Below are 16,121 nucleotides of genomic sequence, written 5' to 3' on the forward strand. Positions count from 1 at the left end.
GAGAAAGCATTTGTTTGAAAAAGGTCAAGTGAAGAACCCCAACTTATTTTGGATGTCTGAGTGTGATACGTTGAGTTGATTCCTCAAGGAGGGGAGTCATGTCTTAGCCAGATTCATTGAAAAATCATGGGTATTAAGACAGAAAATGCTGTATCCTATGTAACACTACAATCTTCTATTGTTGTTTTGTAATACCATGATTAATCACTATTTTACAATTTGTAGGAATCGCACAAATATTTTCTCTTATCGGATCTTTTTGACTATCATAGAGGACCACAATAGAAATAAGCTCTAAGGCCTTTTAGTGCATTTGAATTGTCTTTTATAGACTCTTGTCATTATGATCAGCCTGTCATGTAGATTTTAAACCTTGTGCAATAAATGTATCTATATACAGATCTACTGTCTACTGTATGTATATTGGGTTTAGAGTTTTATATTACTGTACTGGTGTTACAACTAAATCTGAGCCTTTCAGTAAAACAGGACCTGTATCTGAGAACTATGAGTCTGAACCTCTTCAGTCTGAATGACACAAAAAAGGCAGGTCAAGTAATAATACTTTATTTTCACATTAGTAATAAAAATGCAGTCATCTGCAGGGCACAATATCTCCTCTATGCTGTACAAGTACAAGTTGTGTGTGTGTGTGTGTGACGAACATTTATCCCATTTAAATAGCATTATGTACAGCAATTAAAAACTGTTCAAGAGAATCAGAAAATGTTCACCCCCCCCCCCCCCCCCCCCCCAAAATAACAACCAAAGGAAAAAGGAGAAGCTGTTGCGTGTTGATCATCGGCCACCTCCATTGGCTGCTCCGCCCCCGGCTCCCCCACCTGATTGGTCCTGAGCACCAGACATCATCAGGAAGAGGACGAGAGGCACGATGTACATCCACTGGAGACGACAAGAAATAGAAGTAAATACAGTATTCGTTTTAAAGACGACAAATTTAAACTGTGATCACAGAGATCTTATCAACAGTCCCAGATTGGTCATCCCAGATTAGGTTCTATTTATTTTCTGAACAGAGGAGAAGAAAAGTTAAAACTGGGTGAGAGGGTGAAGAATAGTGAAGGAATCTCAGGGTCAACACCAAACACATCCTCAACATATTCACACTGACAATTAAGATTTAGGATTTCTTCATGGTTTTGCATCGAGGCCTCCTCATACAAAGTACTTTGAGTTATGAAAATTGGAGCTTTGCATTGACCAGTCTTAAATGTGTTTGGCATTGAACCTGGAAAAAACATCAAAGAGAAAAAAAGGGAGAATAAGTTGGAAAAAGGAGGTGGATTTCAGTTAGTCATGTTGCTTATAGGTTAAAGTTAAAGTTGACAGAAGAGGAAGGAGGACAGAACAAGCCACAATTAAGAGAACAGTACTTCAGCGGGAATCAGCTCTGCTCTCTGCCGCCCCCTGCTGGGGGCTGTGCTGAATTGGTGACCATGAGGAAGATTGCACCTCCAAGAATCAAATACCACTGCAACACAGCACAGCACCAAGTCAACACACCACTGTCACTGGATACAGCACAGCACAGAGTCAACACAGGTCACTGAACACAGCAAGATATATACACAGCACAGAGATCATAAAGAGCCAAGCGACAGGACAACAAGCCGAGGCTCTCTGTGGGGATGTTTCAAAACATGGAGCTTACTCCGACTGACAGCTCAAAATGTCAGAAGACAAACAAAATCCCTCTGCTGCTTTTAGAAGAGGACATATTTTCATGTCACAAACATTAACAGTTGAACTTTGTGGGCACATTAATGTTGGATGACAGTAACGACATGGCAGTTCAGAAGTGGGTGTCAGACTATGACATGGGGTGCTTTCACACTATCTGTCTGGTTCAGTCAAAACAAACTCTGGGCTCGAGATGGTGTGGAAGCTGTCAAACAAACTCTGGTGCCGACCCCACTTTTTAGGGCCCAGGAGGACCACCTATAAAGCTGGGTCATTTCCAAATTGACTCTGGTGTGGTTCATTTATGGTGTTAAGGCAAAAAACAGTTCAATCACAGGACTGTGTGAGAATAGATAGACCATTTTACATAAAGTGGATTTAATTTTCTGATCTGTATTAGTAACATTTAGCATTGTTCCTGCAAGATCATTTTGTAACTATGTTAACACATATGCACAAGGGGTGTAACAATATACGCATTTGTATTGAACTGTTTGCTACGAGGCTCTCCATTTGGTACACATAACAAACCAAATGATACGTTGGACTATCTTATTACATTTGGAAAATAAAATATACAGTTTAAATTGTATTAAATATAACGTTCTCAGTGCCACTGCACTCAAAAAGGCAGCTCATATGACAGAACAGGAAACGTGCCGTCTGCCCCTCCCACCCCTAAACCAAAACATTACTCCAGTGAGACACCTGGGAGGAATGCTACGCTAAACTAGCTCGTTACAATGTGGTCATTCCCAGATTGCTTTTAATTTATCAGAAATGTTAAAAATCAAGTAAATTTCTTTGGCAATCGAAAACGTACCGAACCATGACACCACAGTGTCTTATTGAACTTAACCATGAATTTTATGGATAGTTACAAGCCTAATATACACATAAGTGCAGCGATTTTCCCCTGATGCACCAGGAAGTAGCAAAGGGGAGAACAAACCAAACACATGAAGCCATTTTGACTTTTTAGGAGACATTCTCACTTTACAGCCACAGATGAAATAGAAGAAACAAGATCTCTTGCAGTGTAGTACTGATGCACCCTGTATAGTATTGTTTAACCATAGACTGTATAATAATAATGGACAACAACAACAGCTCCGCAAAATGAAGCCAAAAAATCTCAATCGCCCCCTGGTGGCTGGCTGCACTGAAAGTCATAAGCCCTGCCCCCTACACCATAGCAGATGGGACATGATCCAAACTAAAATATTTAAGTACATGTCGGATAAAGTTTCTTCTTATCACGTTGCTTTATGTTCATATGTTAATTTTCCTGATAAATTTGCTTTTAATTAGATATTTGTTAATATAAAACAGAGTTTGACGTCCTGATTGACAGCTGTGTGTACCAATTGGTGTGCTCATGATCAGTGGCTCTGCTCATGACTGGTTGGATGGCGAGAAGTTGATACCGCAGAGACGGGAACTGGGCAAACTCTGGCTCCAAGATGGCAGCAGATAGTTTGGCTTCATTTTTTGTACAGTGTGAGGAAGTGGAGACGTGTCATCCATCTTTATATATAGTCACTGATTTTAACACATGCTGCATGCTTAGAAAAAAGTTAAGGTGGGTCTGATGGGGCAAAATAAATGATGAGCTTAATAAGCATTTTCATGTATCCATTAACTAAATGGGCCATTACAGCCATCAGAGCCCAATTACTGGAGGCAGAGAATATATCTTTAGGCACAGCCTGCTGGCCTTATCAGCAGTTTTCAGTATGAATACTTACATATTTAGCAAAGAAAGATTTCTGCTCTTGTGGATTCTTCCCTTTCTTCTCAGATTCCTGTTCCATTCGTTCGAGGAACAGAGCTGTCTCAGGTCTGGAAGAAAGTTGACAATTAGTATTCAAACAAACCCCAAAACAGAAAGTGTTATCTGAAAGACAGAAGAGTGCAAAGAGACTTGTTCTACCTATGGGGAAAAGATGTAAAGCTGCTATGCCAAGGCAAATAGAACTGAATCAAAGGGATCTGAAAAAGCTACCCAAGAGGATTTCACTAATGTACAGACAGCTACAGATATGGATGCTAGCAATCTGATACCATAAGCAGTCAAGCTCTATCAAGAGATCGGAAAGAGAAAGACCTAAATGAAAGACTGAAAAGCAGCAGGAAAAATGAATATTTTAGGACTGACCCTGGTGCATTGACAGGAGCCATGATGCTGAGTGTGGTGTTGAAAACCTCGAGATCAACTTCATCCTCTACCTCTGTGCCCCTGCAGGCTCCAGGTATTGTCACTATGGAGACACCGATGAGGTACCCAGAGACGTCAGTGTGGAGGGAGATGACGTCGCTGAGATGGGACTCAACCATGGCACACTGAGGATCAAAGCAGAATAAATGTTCATGTCAGAGTTACACCAATATTAGCTGGTTAGTATCACCCCACATTTACGTAACATGATGGATATGATGCTGTTTAATCTGTTATATGAATACTTATTATAATTTTGGAGAGCCTTTAATCTGAACTAACTGGTTAGATATTTTAGATTTTACACAACTCTGAAAGGATCTAGTTTTCTAGCTACACATGCCTGATATAAATTCTAATCAAAATGCTAAGAAAATGAGAAAAGGCGACAAAAACAAAGATACAAACATACAAAAAAAAAACATCAACAAAAAAAACAGGCTGGCTGTAGATTACAGAGGAACATAATCTCACCAAACCATAAAGCTGTCGGTTCAGTCAAAAACTATTCGTCAGAGGCTTTCACATCAACCATACCATGTCCCTGCTATGACCCGTGTCCACCAGTCAACCACGACATTAAAACCACCGACAGATGAAGCGAATAACATTGATCATCTCATTACAGTTACGTTATGCTGGGAAACCTTGGGTCCTGGCATTTATGTGGATACCACTCGATGTGCATCACCCACCCATGACAGCTGGCCTCCAGCAGGACAGCGCGCCATGCCACACCTCAGAAACTGCTCAGAAATGGCCTGACTATCTTGATAAAAAGTTCAAGGTGTCAAACTGGCCTCCATATTTCTCAAAACCCAATTTAAATGAGCATCAATGGGACGTGACAGTACCTCACCTCACAATCCATAGGACTCAAAGGATTTGCTGCCAATGCCTAGATGCCAGACACCACAGGAAACCCTGAGAAGTCCTGTGTCCATGCCTCGACAAGTCAGAGGCCCCACAGTTGATTAGACTTGGCTTTGACCTGTCGGGGCAGGACCACTGGACGTTTTGAGTTCTGGCACGTCCCACAGATGCTTCATCAGATTGAAATCTGAAATTTGGAGGCCAGGTCGATGCCTCAAGCTTTTTGCCATTCCTGAACAGTTGTTCTATGGCATGGCACATGTGGGGGTCTGCTGGGGGGGTCAATGCCTTCAGGGAGTGCTGTTGCCACAAGGGGGTGTACTTGGTCTGCAATGGTGTTTGGGTGGGTAATGCGTGTCACATGGCATTCACATGAATGCCAGGACACAAGACATGTCATTGGTATTAATGTTGTGGCAGATTGGTGTATATCTAGAGGCAAAAGGTTGACCTAAAATACCTCTTTCGTATGTGAAAAATGTAGCAGATCCAGTCAGCTAAAATACATTGATCTTTACAAACAAGTAACTTATAATGGCACTCCTGATTGAATGCAATTTTAAATCAAGGCAATGAGAAATTTAAAAATAACAAACAATACTATCACGCAAACACAGCTGATTCAATATTAATCAAACAATATTTTCAAGTCAAAATACAAATATACAACATTCAGGAAACTACAAATGAAATCAAAACATACCCACAAAGATGAGAAACAACTGTTAAACCAGCCTGCATGTTTACAGGCTGAACTTTCTTTTTCTTGATTTAACAGGCCAAGGCAGCCCAGGACCCTCCATCAGTCTGAATTAAACTGTTTAATTAGTCCCATGAATGGAACATATCATACACAGGGCAGATAGACTTCACAAACACTCACTTAACTCTTTCTATAGTAATTATCTTACTTCTCTGATACAGTCTTAATGACCAATATTACTTTGGTCTTGTTGTAAAGATGATTTCCTGCTGAAGATGAAGTGAAATACATACCGCTCTGACAAATGCTGTGAGGTAACCCTCCATCTGTCGCTCTGTCTGTCTGTCTGCCTGCAGGAAAACACGGGGCACCCTGATTCTGTATAGACCGTCCACTGCTGCCACTTCCTGATGTTCAAAACAAACGTAGACGTTAGAGATGCAGGTTCATATCACACCATGTTGGTCACACTGACCGAGGATTTTATGTCTATTACTTTAATTTGCTTATCAATGCCCATTACATTTTTGTAATAAACTTTTTATCACAGCCTTTTGCTCTGTGGTTGTCCATGAATAAAACTGAAAAGGAGCTTATATAGTTGTTGAGAAAGGAGGAATCATGGCATTACATTTAACAAAAATCAGGTCATTTCTTTCCTCTGCAGAAAGAAAAGATGATTCATACTTTTATCCCCTCCTGACTTGATTATTATGGTGCACTTTAATCTGGCATCAGCAGGCGAAACATCCAAAGACTCCAACTCATACAAAATGCTGCTGCCGGGTTTTTAACTCACACTGAGAGAGGCGACAACATCACACCAGTCCTTGCTGGCCTTCACTGGTTACCTTTTAGAATTGGTTATAAGATTTGCTGCTTGTTTTTAAAGGCTTGAGTGATCAGACTCCTGCCTGTATTGGTGATCTGTTAATTCCCTATGAGCCTGTTTGCAAACCTGAGATTATCCCACAAGACTCTACTAATGGTCCAAAAATCTTGACTTGTCACTAAAGGTGACCAAGCTTTTGCTGTCTGAGCCCCTCAGCTGTGGAACACCCTGCTTGAAGACCTCAGGCAGACAAACTCAGTGACCTCTTTTAAGTGTCCCCTCAAAAACTCACTTCTTTTGACCTTATCTTAAATTATGTTTTATATTGTACATTTTTATAATATTTTGAACTGTTTTCTGTCTCTTACATGTTTTTTTGAATTTCATTCATTAATTTCCCATAACTGCTTATCCTCTTGAGGAGCTGGAGCCCATCCCAGCTGACATTGGGCGAGAGGCAGGGTACACCCTGGACAGGTCGCCAGACTATCGCAGGGCTGACACATGGAGACAGACAATTATTCACACTCATCTAGTCACCAATTAACCTAATGTTGGGAGGACCCAGAGAAAACCCACGCTGACTCAGGGAGAACATGCAAACTCCGCTCAGATTTGTTATTGCTTTTATTGCAAAGCACTTAGTAACTATTTTGAAAGGTGCTATATAAATCAAGTAATTATGAGTATCAGTGTGTGAATTTGTCAATCTCCATTTTGGACACAACTGCAGTACTTGTACTTCCACATCCTTTAAAGGTGCCACATCTCACCTTAAGTTTGGTTCTGTCCTCCTCTGATAGCTGGTTCTGACTTAGTGAGACGCTGGGCTCCCGTCCAGCTTTCAACATCAGTGCTCCACGCACTCGAAACTTTGCTACATCATCTGAAACAAGACGGAGGACAGACAGTAAGAACAAAGCAGACAACACGACTGAATGACTGAGGGTATATAAAATGTAAATACAATGTTGGTACGGTTTATTCTTTAGGCCGAGTTTCATAGAATACGTTGATAATTCTGTATAGATCTTATCGATACACATACATAGAATGAACTTATCGATACACCTAAAAATATTAAACTGGCAGATTTTTGAATGAAGTTTGGTGAGCATGTTTCTCCATTCGGATATGGCGTTATCGCTGGCAGCACAAGGTTGCTTCGTTAGCTAGGCTTACCATCTTAGCATTACCGTCTGGTAAAACATAATATCACTTTCTTACCAACTTCAAATGAGTGTTCAAGAGGTACGGAGAATCCACCGAATTCAGTGTCCATGACGTCGCCAACCTGATAACAAAAATAGAAAATATACCGTTAGCATTCACCGGGTCAGAGCTAATGCTAATAGCTTAGCTAACAGGTGCAGCTTCCGCTTACACACAGCAACATACTTGGGTTAAATTAATACAGTTTCACGCTTACCCTTCTGCCGTTATTACAAAATACAAAATTGGTGCATACGACAAACAAAACAGTGGCAACGACTGCTATTTTAAATGGTAGTGGACGAGCCATTTTGACAGGAATGGGCACCGGAAGACAGTGTCAAGGATGTCACAATAACATCGGCACTTCCGGAGTGTTTTTCAAAACAAAAATCTCTGAAATACATGACGTAAATCGTTTTTCTTTTATCTTTTCTGTGCCTTTGTCTGTTCTTTTCTTTTCTTTTTTTCTTTGTCAGAAAAGTTAAAAAAGCTAAGTTTGGAATTTTTGTTAGCCCAGTCAAGCTCATTTATCAAACCATTACAGTTTCTTAACTTCCTTTAAAATTTTACCTGAAGTCTTAAGATCTGCATAATCATCTTTTTGAGTTTCAAAAAACATTTTTTTTTCAAATCAAAAGTTGGCTTCACCACTCCAACCCAACTCTTGCATACACAGTTAATTTGTGCACCCTGAGCTATTTAAGGTATGTGCTGACCTACTTGTGTGCATGCTGTTTGTGCATACCTCTCAACACATACAAACTTTGCTTTTCACTTCTGTCAGTTTCTGAACTGAACATGTCAGCGTTGTCATCTGCTATTGCCAGTGCTGCTGCACAGGAACAGTGTTAAGTCTTTGAATTAGTATTTTTAGCAGTTTGGTATCTACTGTAGTTTCCTTGTCTGTTGACAGAATGCAACTAATGATCCAGGTCTGTATGTGTGCTGCTATTTTGTAACATGTCAGCAGCAATTTCTTGTGCAATTTCTTCTTCTTGTCGAATTAAAGAGGTTCTGGTTTCTATTTGGGGCATTCTAAATTTCATCTTAGTGTTGCCCTATATTTTGGCTGTAGCAAAGGATGTTGTATCATGGATAATTTATCTAAAAGACAAACTGGGATGTTGAGTGCTCAGCCAGCTAATTTGTTCTAATCTTGGTCTGATATGATCACTTTGTTTTTGGACAGCTATCCCTTTATATTTAGAACAATACTGGTTTAATATCTGTCAGGCCATACACAATACATCTAAAACACCATTTCACTCTTCTTGGCATTACAAAAAGGTGAACTGAATAAATGTAGACCTGTTGTGAATATCCATCACTTTGATTGTGATTGCACTGACATGTACAGGGCCAGCAGAGGCTGCTAGCACATCAGAAAACACCCTCAACCTTCTTCTCACCCCCACCCCTCTCCAAAGGCTTTTAAAAGTGCCATTTTATCAGCTGAATAATAAATATTTATGTCCTGTGATGAAGAGGGTTGTTCGTGTTTTTTAAATTCTTTAGTCAGCATTCTATGTTCTGCCTCAGCCTGAGTTTTATTTACCTGAATGTCCTTTTAAGTAAATCTGTACTGAGTCACACAAAGTAGAAAACTGCAGTTGCACTTATCTCAAGACCAAAATCAGTGTCTTATTGTGTGCTCATCCAGCTGGGATGGACTGCCACTACATGAATGATCTGTTATGATCAGATTCCTGCTCATATTTTGTTATCTGTGAGAAACTGTGACCACTGCTGAGCAGAGAAAGTACTTTGTTAGTAATGGCTGTAAAACTGGAGTGTAGGATTGCAGTGGCTGTTTGATCTCTTGCCTCTGACGCCAAAATCTTGTCTGAGTTGTTTAACACAGGCCCATCTCCCCTACCCAAGTGTGTCTGGAAAGCTTGCAATGTAGGCAGGGACCTCTTGGTGGCCTAAGGGTTTAAGATGCTGATCATGAAATTGCAATGTCCCCGGTTTGAATCCAGCCAGGGCTCCCCTCGTTTCCTGTCATTTCTCTGCTGTCCCAGTTGAATAAAGGCCAAAATGATAGAAAAGGAAAAAATACATAAAATAATAAAGTGATTGATTTGCTGTTTTGTCATTGGTGGGGCATGCATTTGAATGCACACTGACTTCATGGGGCTTCTCTGGCATCTCTAAATAAAGCATTAATGTGTGGTTTTTGGGTTTAATCACACCTGTATTTAGAGCTGTCTACATGTGATGTCGCCTTCAACTGGAAAATATCACTAAAATGAACATGTACTGGAAGAGACACAAAAAGACAACAAAGAGATGCAAAGGAACTGGAAAAAGACACAAAATAACCACAAAGCGGCAAAACAAACACAAAGAGACATAGAATGACAACAAATCGAATAGCTAAAGTTTCTCTGTCCATCTCGGTCAGTATTCTTCAGCTGCGTCCATACTTAGTTGTGGGGTACCGCAAGGCTCCATCTTGGGCCTTATTTTATTCTCATTGTATATAATCCCCTTGGGGTCCATTTTTAAAAATTACAACATCTCCTTTCATTGTTTTGTGGATGATCTACAGATCTACCTATCATTTAACAAACAGTCAGCAGTGGCAGTGGCAGGTCCTAACCTGTGGAACAGCCTACCTTTACATATAAGAGCTGCCCAAACTCTGGAGCATTTTAAATCCCTTTTGAGAACACATTTCTTCTCTCTGGCCTTTGGCACTCGTTAAACATGACATCTTGTTCTTATGATCTTTTTATTGTTTACTGTATGATGTTGTATTGTTTATTTTAATAGGCATATGTTTTTTTTTTTTATTAATTACTGATTATATTTATATTGCATAGCCTGTTCAGCACTTTGGTCAACTGGGGTTGTTTTTAAATGTGCTATATAAATAAATTTGAGTTTGAGTTTACAAAGAGACAAAATACAACCAAAAAAGGCACAAAAAACAAAAAGAGACACAAGATAACTAAGAGAAGCAAAATTACCATAAAACCCCCCAGATAACCTAAAAAACAAGAACACACAAAGAGAAGGGACAAAACAACCAAAAGGAGACACAAAATGACTTGAACAGACACAAAATGACTACAACAAAAAAGAAGAAACAAAATCACCACAAAGTCTAAGTGTACTTCCAGTCCTATGTAGGAGAGATGGTGGGGCCTTTTACATGTCTGTGCCCAGGGGCCCATTGTATCATAGTCTGCCCATGCTGAAATGGTATATAACGTGCACAGCTCTGGGTTGTACAAGCAAGTTTTCTCCTTGTTACACGGCAGCAATTCAAGGCTTGCGTTGTTTGCAGCGTTCTTTGAGCTCTAGAGGTTCACTTAACATGGGTTGCAATGTGTGGCACCTCCAGACCAGAATTTACGGATCGTTGTTCTACTTCTCTTGGCCCGCAAGCAATGGATTCTGGCTCCAGTTACTAATTCAACAAAGTTTGCAGTTGCCAAAGCCCTGTTTAACAGTCCAAGAGTCAACTAAGGGGCAGAGTGTCTGTGACTCCACTTATCTGGGGTTGTGGCCAGAAGAGCCCTGAAACTGAAACGAATCAAACCAGAGAGAAAAGAGAAGCAGCGGCAGGTTTCTGCCAAATGTGATTGATGTGATTTATTTCTCAATGCTTATTCCTGGCTGAGGAGTTCTGCTGACATGCAAGAAAACCTCTGTGGATACAAGTGAAAGGCATCCATCATTTTAAACTTCGACGTTTATGCATCAGAGTGCTGAAAAGAAGTTTTGAATCCAGTTTTAATCCTTTTAAAGTTTAGAGTATCAAGAAGTCAAAACTTGATGTGCAAAATCACTTTGTTAGAGGGCATCGCACCTTTTTGACTGTAACTTCTGTCGCGACATTTAATGACAACTTAGACATTAGAAGCTCACTGACAGAAAACATCAAATATATTTGACAGTGACAGGAATGTCCTCGATGAGGTCAAAAACATGGGCACAAAAATTCCCACATCACCCAAAGGTCTTGGCGCTACTAATAATGGATTTGGCTTACACAACAAATATATTTGTTTTCTTGTTCTCGTGAGACTCTGTCAACAATAATAAACAATGAAAGAAGACAGCAGCTGATGATTGCAACCAAAAGCAGCAGGATTTCTCTGACTGTACACATTTAATTACAGTTGGATGGATATCTTTTGTTAATCTGGTGGGTTTTGATGTGCAGCATTGTTATCATTACTGTCTGTCTCTGGAACTAGTCTGCCTCTCTCTGGGCTCCTGTTCAGTTTGAAGGTGGGGCTGCTCTGCATGGAGCATATGGTGACTGAGGCATGTGATTCCCCCGGGCACTGCCTTTGAAACTATGCAGGCCTATACAGTATCTATTCCCCCCTTACTGGGACAGCCCATTACTCTCTGTCGCTGCCCTAAACAACGGTGTCACCTTACTATTCTTAGTCAAATATGAAAGCATGTATATTTTTATGAAACGGCAACAGGACTTCCACTTTGAAGGAAGACGCTGTCATGTCCCGTCTGCCCGTGTGCTGTTAAAAATGGAGCATCATGAAAAATGAGAAAGAAAGTCAACAAAATGTTTTGAAACACGTCCTGAAGTTTGAAGAAGAAGAAGGCACATGATGCTGCCATAGTTAATCACTGAAAAATCCTTTTGTCCTCGGCATGTATAGACGGAGGTCTTTATGTTAATAAATTTTACACGCTGTAGTGTCCACAACTGATCAGACGAATCAACTAATTACTGGAATAGGAAAATGTTTTACGACAGTCTTAAAATGGCTCATCCCTCCAAGTTTTATTACAACAGAGCCAGCTCTGTCTTATATATCACATTTTATTTACCATAATAACCCCAATTACAATATGAGGGACAAAGATAACACACTTAGGGATGTGACACACCATATTAGGTCCTATATAACACTTACAGACTTTTTTACTTTAACACTTTTAAGCACCTACAGTAATGAGGTTGTAGTCGATGGTTCAGTATAAATCACATTTTCATCAGCCCACTCGTCAGAAGAAAATGTTGGCATTGTATGATCCTGCAAACCACAAATATATTACATTAAGTTTCATACGTATCATATCGACATTCCTAAAGTGACATCATATATGAGCTGGCTTTGTCATCAGGAGGCGGATGGGATGGAGGATGGCATGCCACCTGGGTGAGACACCTGCCAAGCTGCAGACTACTGCTTGGAACCAACAAACAACAACACTGGGTGTCTTTTGGTCTCCATGAGAGTTTGTGCTTCGAAACTTGGTGATTTTAAGCGATGCATTGCAGTGTTTCCTAGCAGCGTTTGAGTCACTGAACCTGGGTGCATTTTACTGACCAATCCGTGCTTTTCAAAAGTTTGGTGTTTTTAAAGCCAAAGCATAATCTTTTCCTAACCATAACAAAGTAGTTTTTGTGCCCAAACCTAACCACACCTTCTGCACGGCATTGTTGAGAAATGCAAAGTTTCAGTGTATCTGCAACAAAATAGTTTACAAATGTATCTGTGGTTTACAGAAACGTTAAATGTTAAAAAATCTTTTTCTGGGGATTGGGTTGTCTTCATGTTAACCTTAAATAAAACATAATTTCATGAGGTAAGGGTATAGCAAAAATACGTTAATACAGATAAGGAGTTTTAACAGTATATCTTATCAATGCTATGCAGATGATATTGAATTATACATCTCTTTTAACCCTCAAAATATAGTAAAATTGACATTTTACATGGCTGCCTAAATACTAAATGATAAAAACTGTCAGGTTGAACATTCTCTACAGCTTAATGTGGATAAAACAGATGTCCCTAAGGTGCTGGAAAGTCTTGGTCCTTTGATTCATCTGTTAAAACAATCTCAGAAATTTAAGTGTCACCACTGATCAAACACTGTCTCTTGATGAGCATGTAAAGTGTTTCATGTCTTCCTGTTTTTTTCCAGCTGAGAAATATTTCTTTACTTGCACGGAGGCCCAAGTCAGGCCTGCTCTTGACTAAATATTGAAAAAACTTGCCTTTGGTTTTGTGCAAAATTGGTGCACCATTTAGAATTTGTTCTTTCTTTTAAAGGTCTAGTGTGTAGGATTTAGTGGCATCTAGTGGTGAGATTGCAAACTGCAATCAAATGAAACTTCTCCTGTGTGCCAAGCGTGCAGGAACTACTGTGTCTGATGCAAAAAACTGAATGGTCCTATCTAGAGCCAGTGTTTGAGTTGTCCATTCTGGGCTACTGTAGAAACAACATGGTGGACTCAGTAGAAGAGGACCCTCTCAGTATGTAGATATAAACAACTCATTCTAAGGTGATAAAAACACAATTCTTAGTTTCAGGTGATTACAAACTAATGAAAAGATAGATATATAGATATTCCATTTACGCCAATATATCCCTCTAAATTCTACACATTGGACCTTTAACAAACATAATGCTATAAAAATGTTAAAATGCTGTATTTAGTGTAGTCTAAATATAATATCCTAAAATATTGAATTTTGACACAGAATCCTGCCTGCTGACTGTTTTCATCTCTAGATGTGGTGTATGTCAGTCATGGGAAAAGCTGCTGTGAAGGTGGAAAGGACCTGCATCAGTTGGCTTAACGTGTACTTCAGTGAGGCTTAACTAATGCAAGCGTTAAATAACTGTGGTGTCATCCTGTACAACGGATCACTGGATCATGTAGGACACCTATAGTTAGTCTCCTATATCCACTTTAAATCCACCATATATGAACGATTTCAGCCTATATTCAGAGTTTATTTACAGAATACATCACCACAGATGAGCTGCCAATGCATCGGAAAGACTTCTTTAAGATGAATCAGCTTTAAAGTAATGTAATATTAAGCTGGAATATACAGTAGGTCTAACAGACTCAAGGACCTTTTATGTCCTATTCAAACAGCCCTCCATAATCTTCCTCGAGGGTATTTTGTTCTCCTTGAACATCTGAATCTCAAGTTGCACTTGCCTTAAATAGCCGTTCTTCAATCTCTGCCTCTCTTTCTGACTTCTCTCTCCTAAATTAAAGAATCTCAGAGAATGTTTATTGTTATAGCCAAGGTTATGGCAGCCTGGGCGATTCTGGGCAGCAGGAAAACCAACGCAGAATTCAAAAAAGGCATGGCTGTGAATGAATGGGAAGTAAAAACAGCTCAAATGCACAATTTAACGCTGATGTTTATAATGCTCAATTTGGTCTGCATTGCCCTTTGGAATCAAAGGAAATCAGATAAAAGCCACAGTCATGCCTCTATCACTCATATGTGTACAATATTAAATAAACTGTTTGTTTATTCCACAATATATGAAGTATGTGGCAAATTCTATGCATGCGTGTATCTGTTGTCATATCTGTGAGGTTGGGAAGTTTATACCTCTCCAGGAATTCACAAGGTCAGTGACCTCCTTCTACTCTCTTTGACCTTGTTCTTCACATCCCCACAGAGGGCTTTCGGTCCCATAAAATACACCCTGTTGACAGCTACAGCTACTGGAGAACAAATGGGATTGTCAGAGCCTATAAGAACGCAAGGCTGCTGCTGCTGCTTTGTTCTCATTTTCATTTCAGAGTTTTGTTACCCGTCTCATCTTCCTCAGATAGGGAATGCACAAAAGTTATTGGGGTTGGGACCTTATTTTACTTCTTGAAAAACAAGACCCTCCTCAGGATTAATGATAATTGTTTTGGGCATAGAAAAAGTTGCAACACCCTAATTTCTTTACTCAACCTAGATTTCATGCTTTATATGGTAATGGAATCATAGTTTTAGTCCAAAATGAATATAAGGTACTTTTGTACAGAGAGCTACTAAATGAAAAGATATTACCACTGTCACTGTGATGTTTTCTCTGCATTCATTAGTGCAACAGGTTGGGTTGTGCTTAGTCTTGCATAGCCAGACCTATCTCGCTCTGGGGAAAGGTCTGGCTGAAACCATCATAATTTTGCATTAACGGGATAAAATGCTCTGGATTGTCTGTATTTCTTTAAAACCAATCACAGTCGTCTGGGGTGGGGCCAAGCCCAGAATGCAGCGACTGTGCTCTTGTAAAATAATGTCAGGAGGGATCTTGTTTTAATGGAACATTTGCAAGTGGGGAGGTGAGCCTTGACATTAAAATTGTTAAATCCCTGCAAAAGAAAACACCACATATAGCATTAAAAGAAGTTTTATTGTGTGGGTTGCAAGCTCAGAGGTCGTTGTTTCATGCACAGCACTAAAACAAAGTGTCAAGTTCAATCGGTATGAATCCCAACTTGTCAAATACCAGCACTTGGTCCGTAGCCATTGGTGTCAGATACAGACGCATCGAGGCAAGCTTTAGTTGTGGTAAGAGACGCACCAAGCGTCAACATTTTTTGACACTTTAAGCAACTGCTGTATTATAAAAGAGTAAGAAAGTCTGCTTAGAGCAGGTAGGATGGCACGTTGAGTTTTTTTAATCCATCCATCCATTTTCGTAACTGCTTATCCTCTTGAGGGCGCAGGGAGGCTGGAACCTATCCCTGCTGACATTGGGCGAGAGGCAGGGTACACCCTGGACAGGTCACGGGGCTGACACATAGAGACAGATAACCATTCGCACTCACATTCACACCT

The 16,121-nt window shown here is 39.9% G+C and overlaps 1 protein-coding gene across 2 annotated transcripts; it reads right to left on the minus strand.

Moving 5' to 3' along the window:
- Nucleotides 1–551: 551 nt before the first annotated feature.
- emc10 (ER membrane protein complex subunit 10) lies at nt 552–7,900 on the minus strand. 2 transcript variants are annotated; one of them, XM_033643980.2, is made up of 8 exons: nt 7,757–7,900; nt 7,555–7,621; nt 7,101–7,213; nt 5,789–5,902; nt 3,860–4,044; nt 3,450–3,543; nt 1,395–1,492; nt 552–903 (listed from the first exon to the last, which is right to left on the minus strand). In XM_033643980.2, the coding sequence occupies exons 1-7, from the start codon at nt 7,847–7,849 to the stop codon at nt 1,406–1,408; spliced, it is 753 nt and encodes a 250-aa protein (XP_033499871.1). In that variant the 5' UTR covers nt 7,850–7,900; the 3' UTR covers nt 552–903; nt 1,395–1,405. The 2 variants fall into 2 exon arrangements, with proteins under 2 accessions (XP_033499871.1, XP_033499870.1); XM_033643979.2 differs by lacking the exon at nt 1,395–1,492.
- Nucleotides 7,901–16,121: the final 8,221 nt, after the last annotated feature.

Source organism: Epinephelus lanceolatus, chromosome 18, assembly GCF_041903045.1.
Source record: "Epinephelus lanceolatus isolate andai-2023 chromosome 18, ASM4190304v1, whole genome shotgun sequence".
Lineage (NCBI taxonomy): Eukaryota > Metazoa > Chordata > Actinopteri > Perciformes > Serranidae > Epinephelus > Epinephelus lanceolatus.

What these genes read in the sequence shown, in the direction of transcription:
- emc10 (XM_033643979.2), bottom strand. Translation starts at nt 7,849, where the DNA reads ATGGCTCGTCCACTACCATTTAAAATAGCAGTCGTTGCCACTGTTTTG. An exon ending in AGGACAGAACCAAACTTAAG is followed by an intron (nt 5,903 to 7,100) that starts GTGAGATGTGGC and finishes TTTGAACATCAG; the next exon opens with GAAGTGGCAGCAGTGGACGG. An exon ending in TCACAGCATTTGTCAGAGCG is followed by an intron (nt 4,045 to 5,788) that starts GTATGTATTTCA and finishes TTTGATCCTCAG; the next exon opens with TGTGCCATGGTTGAGTCCCA.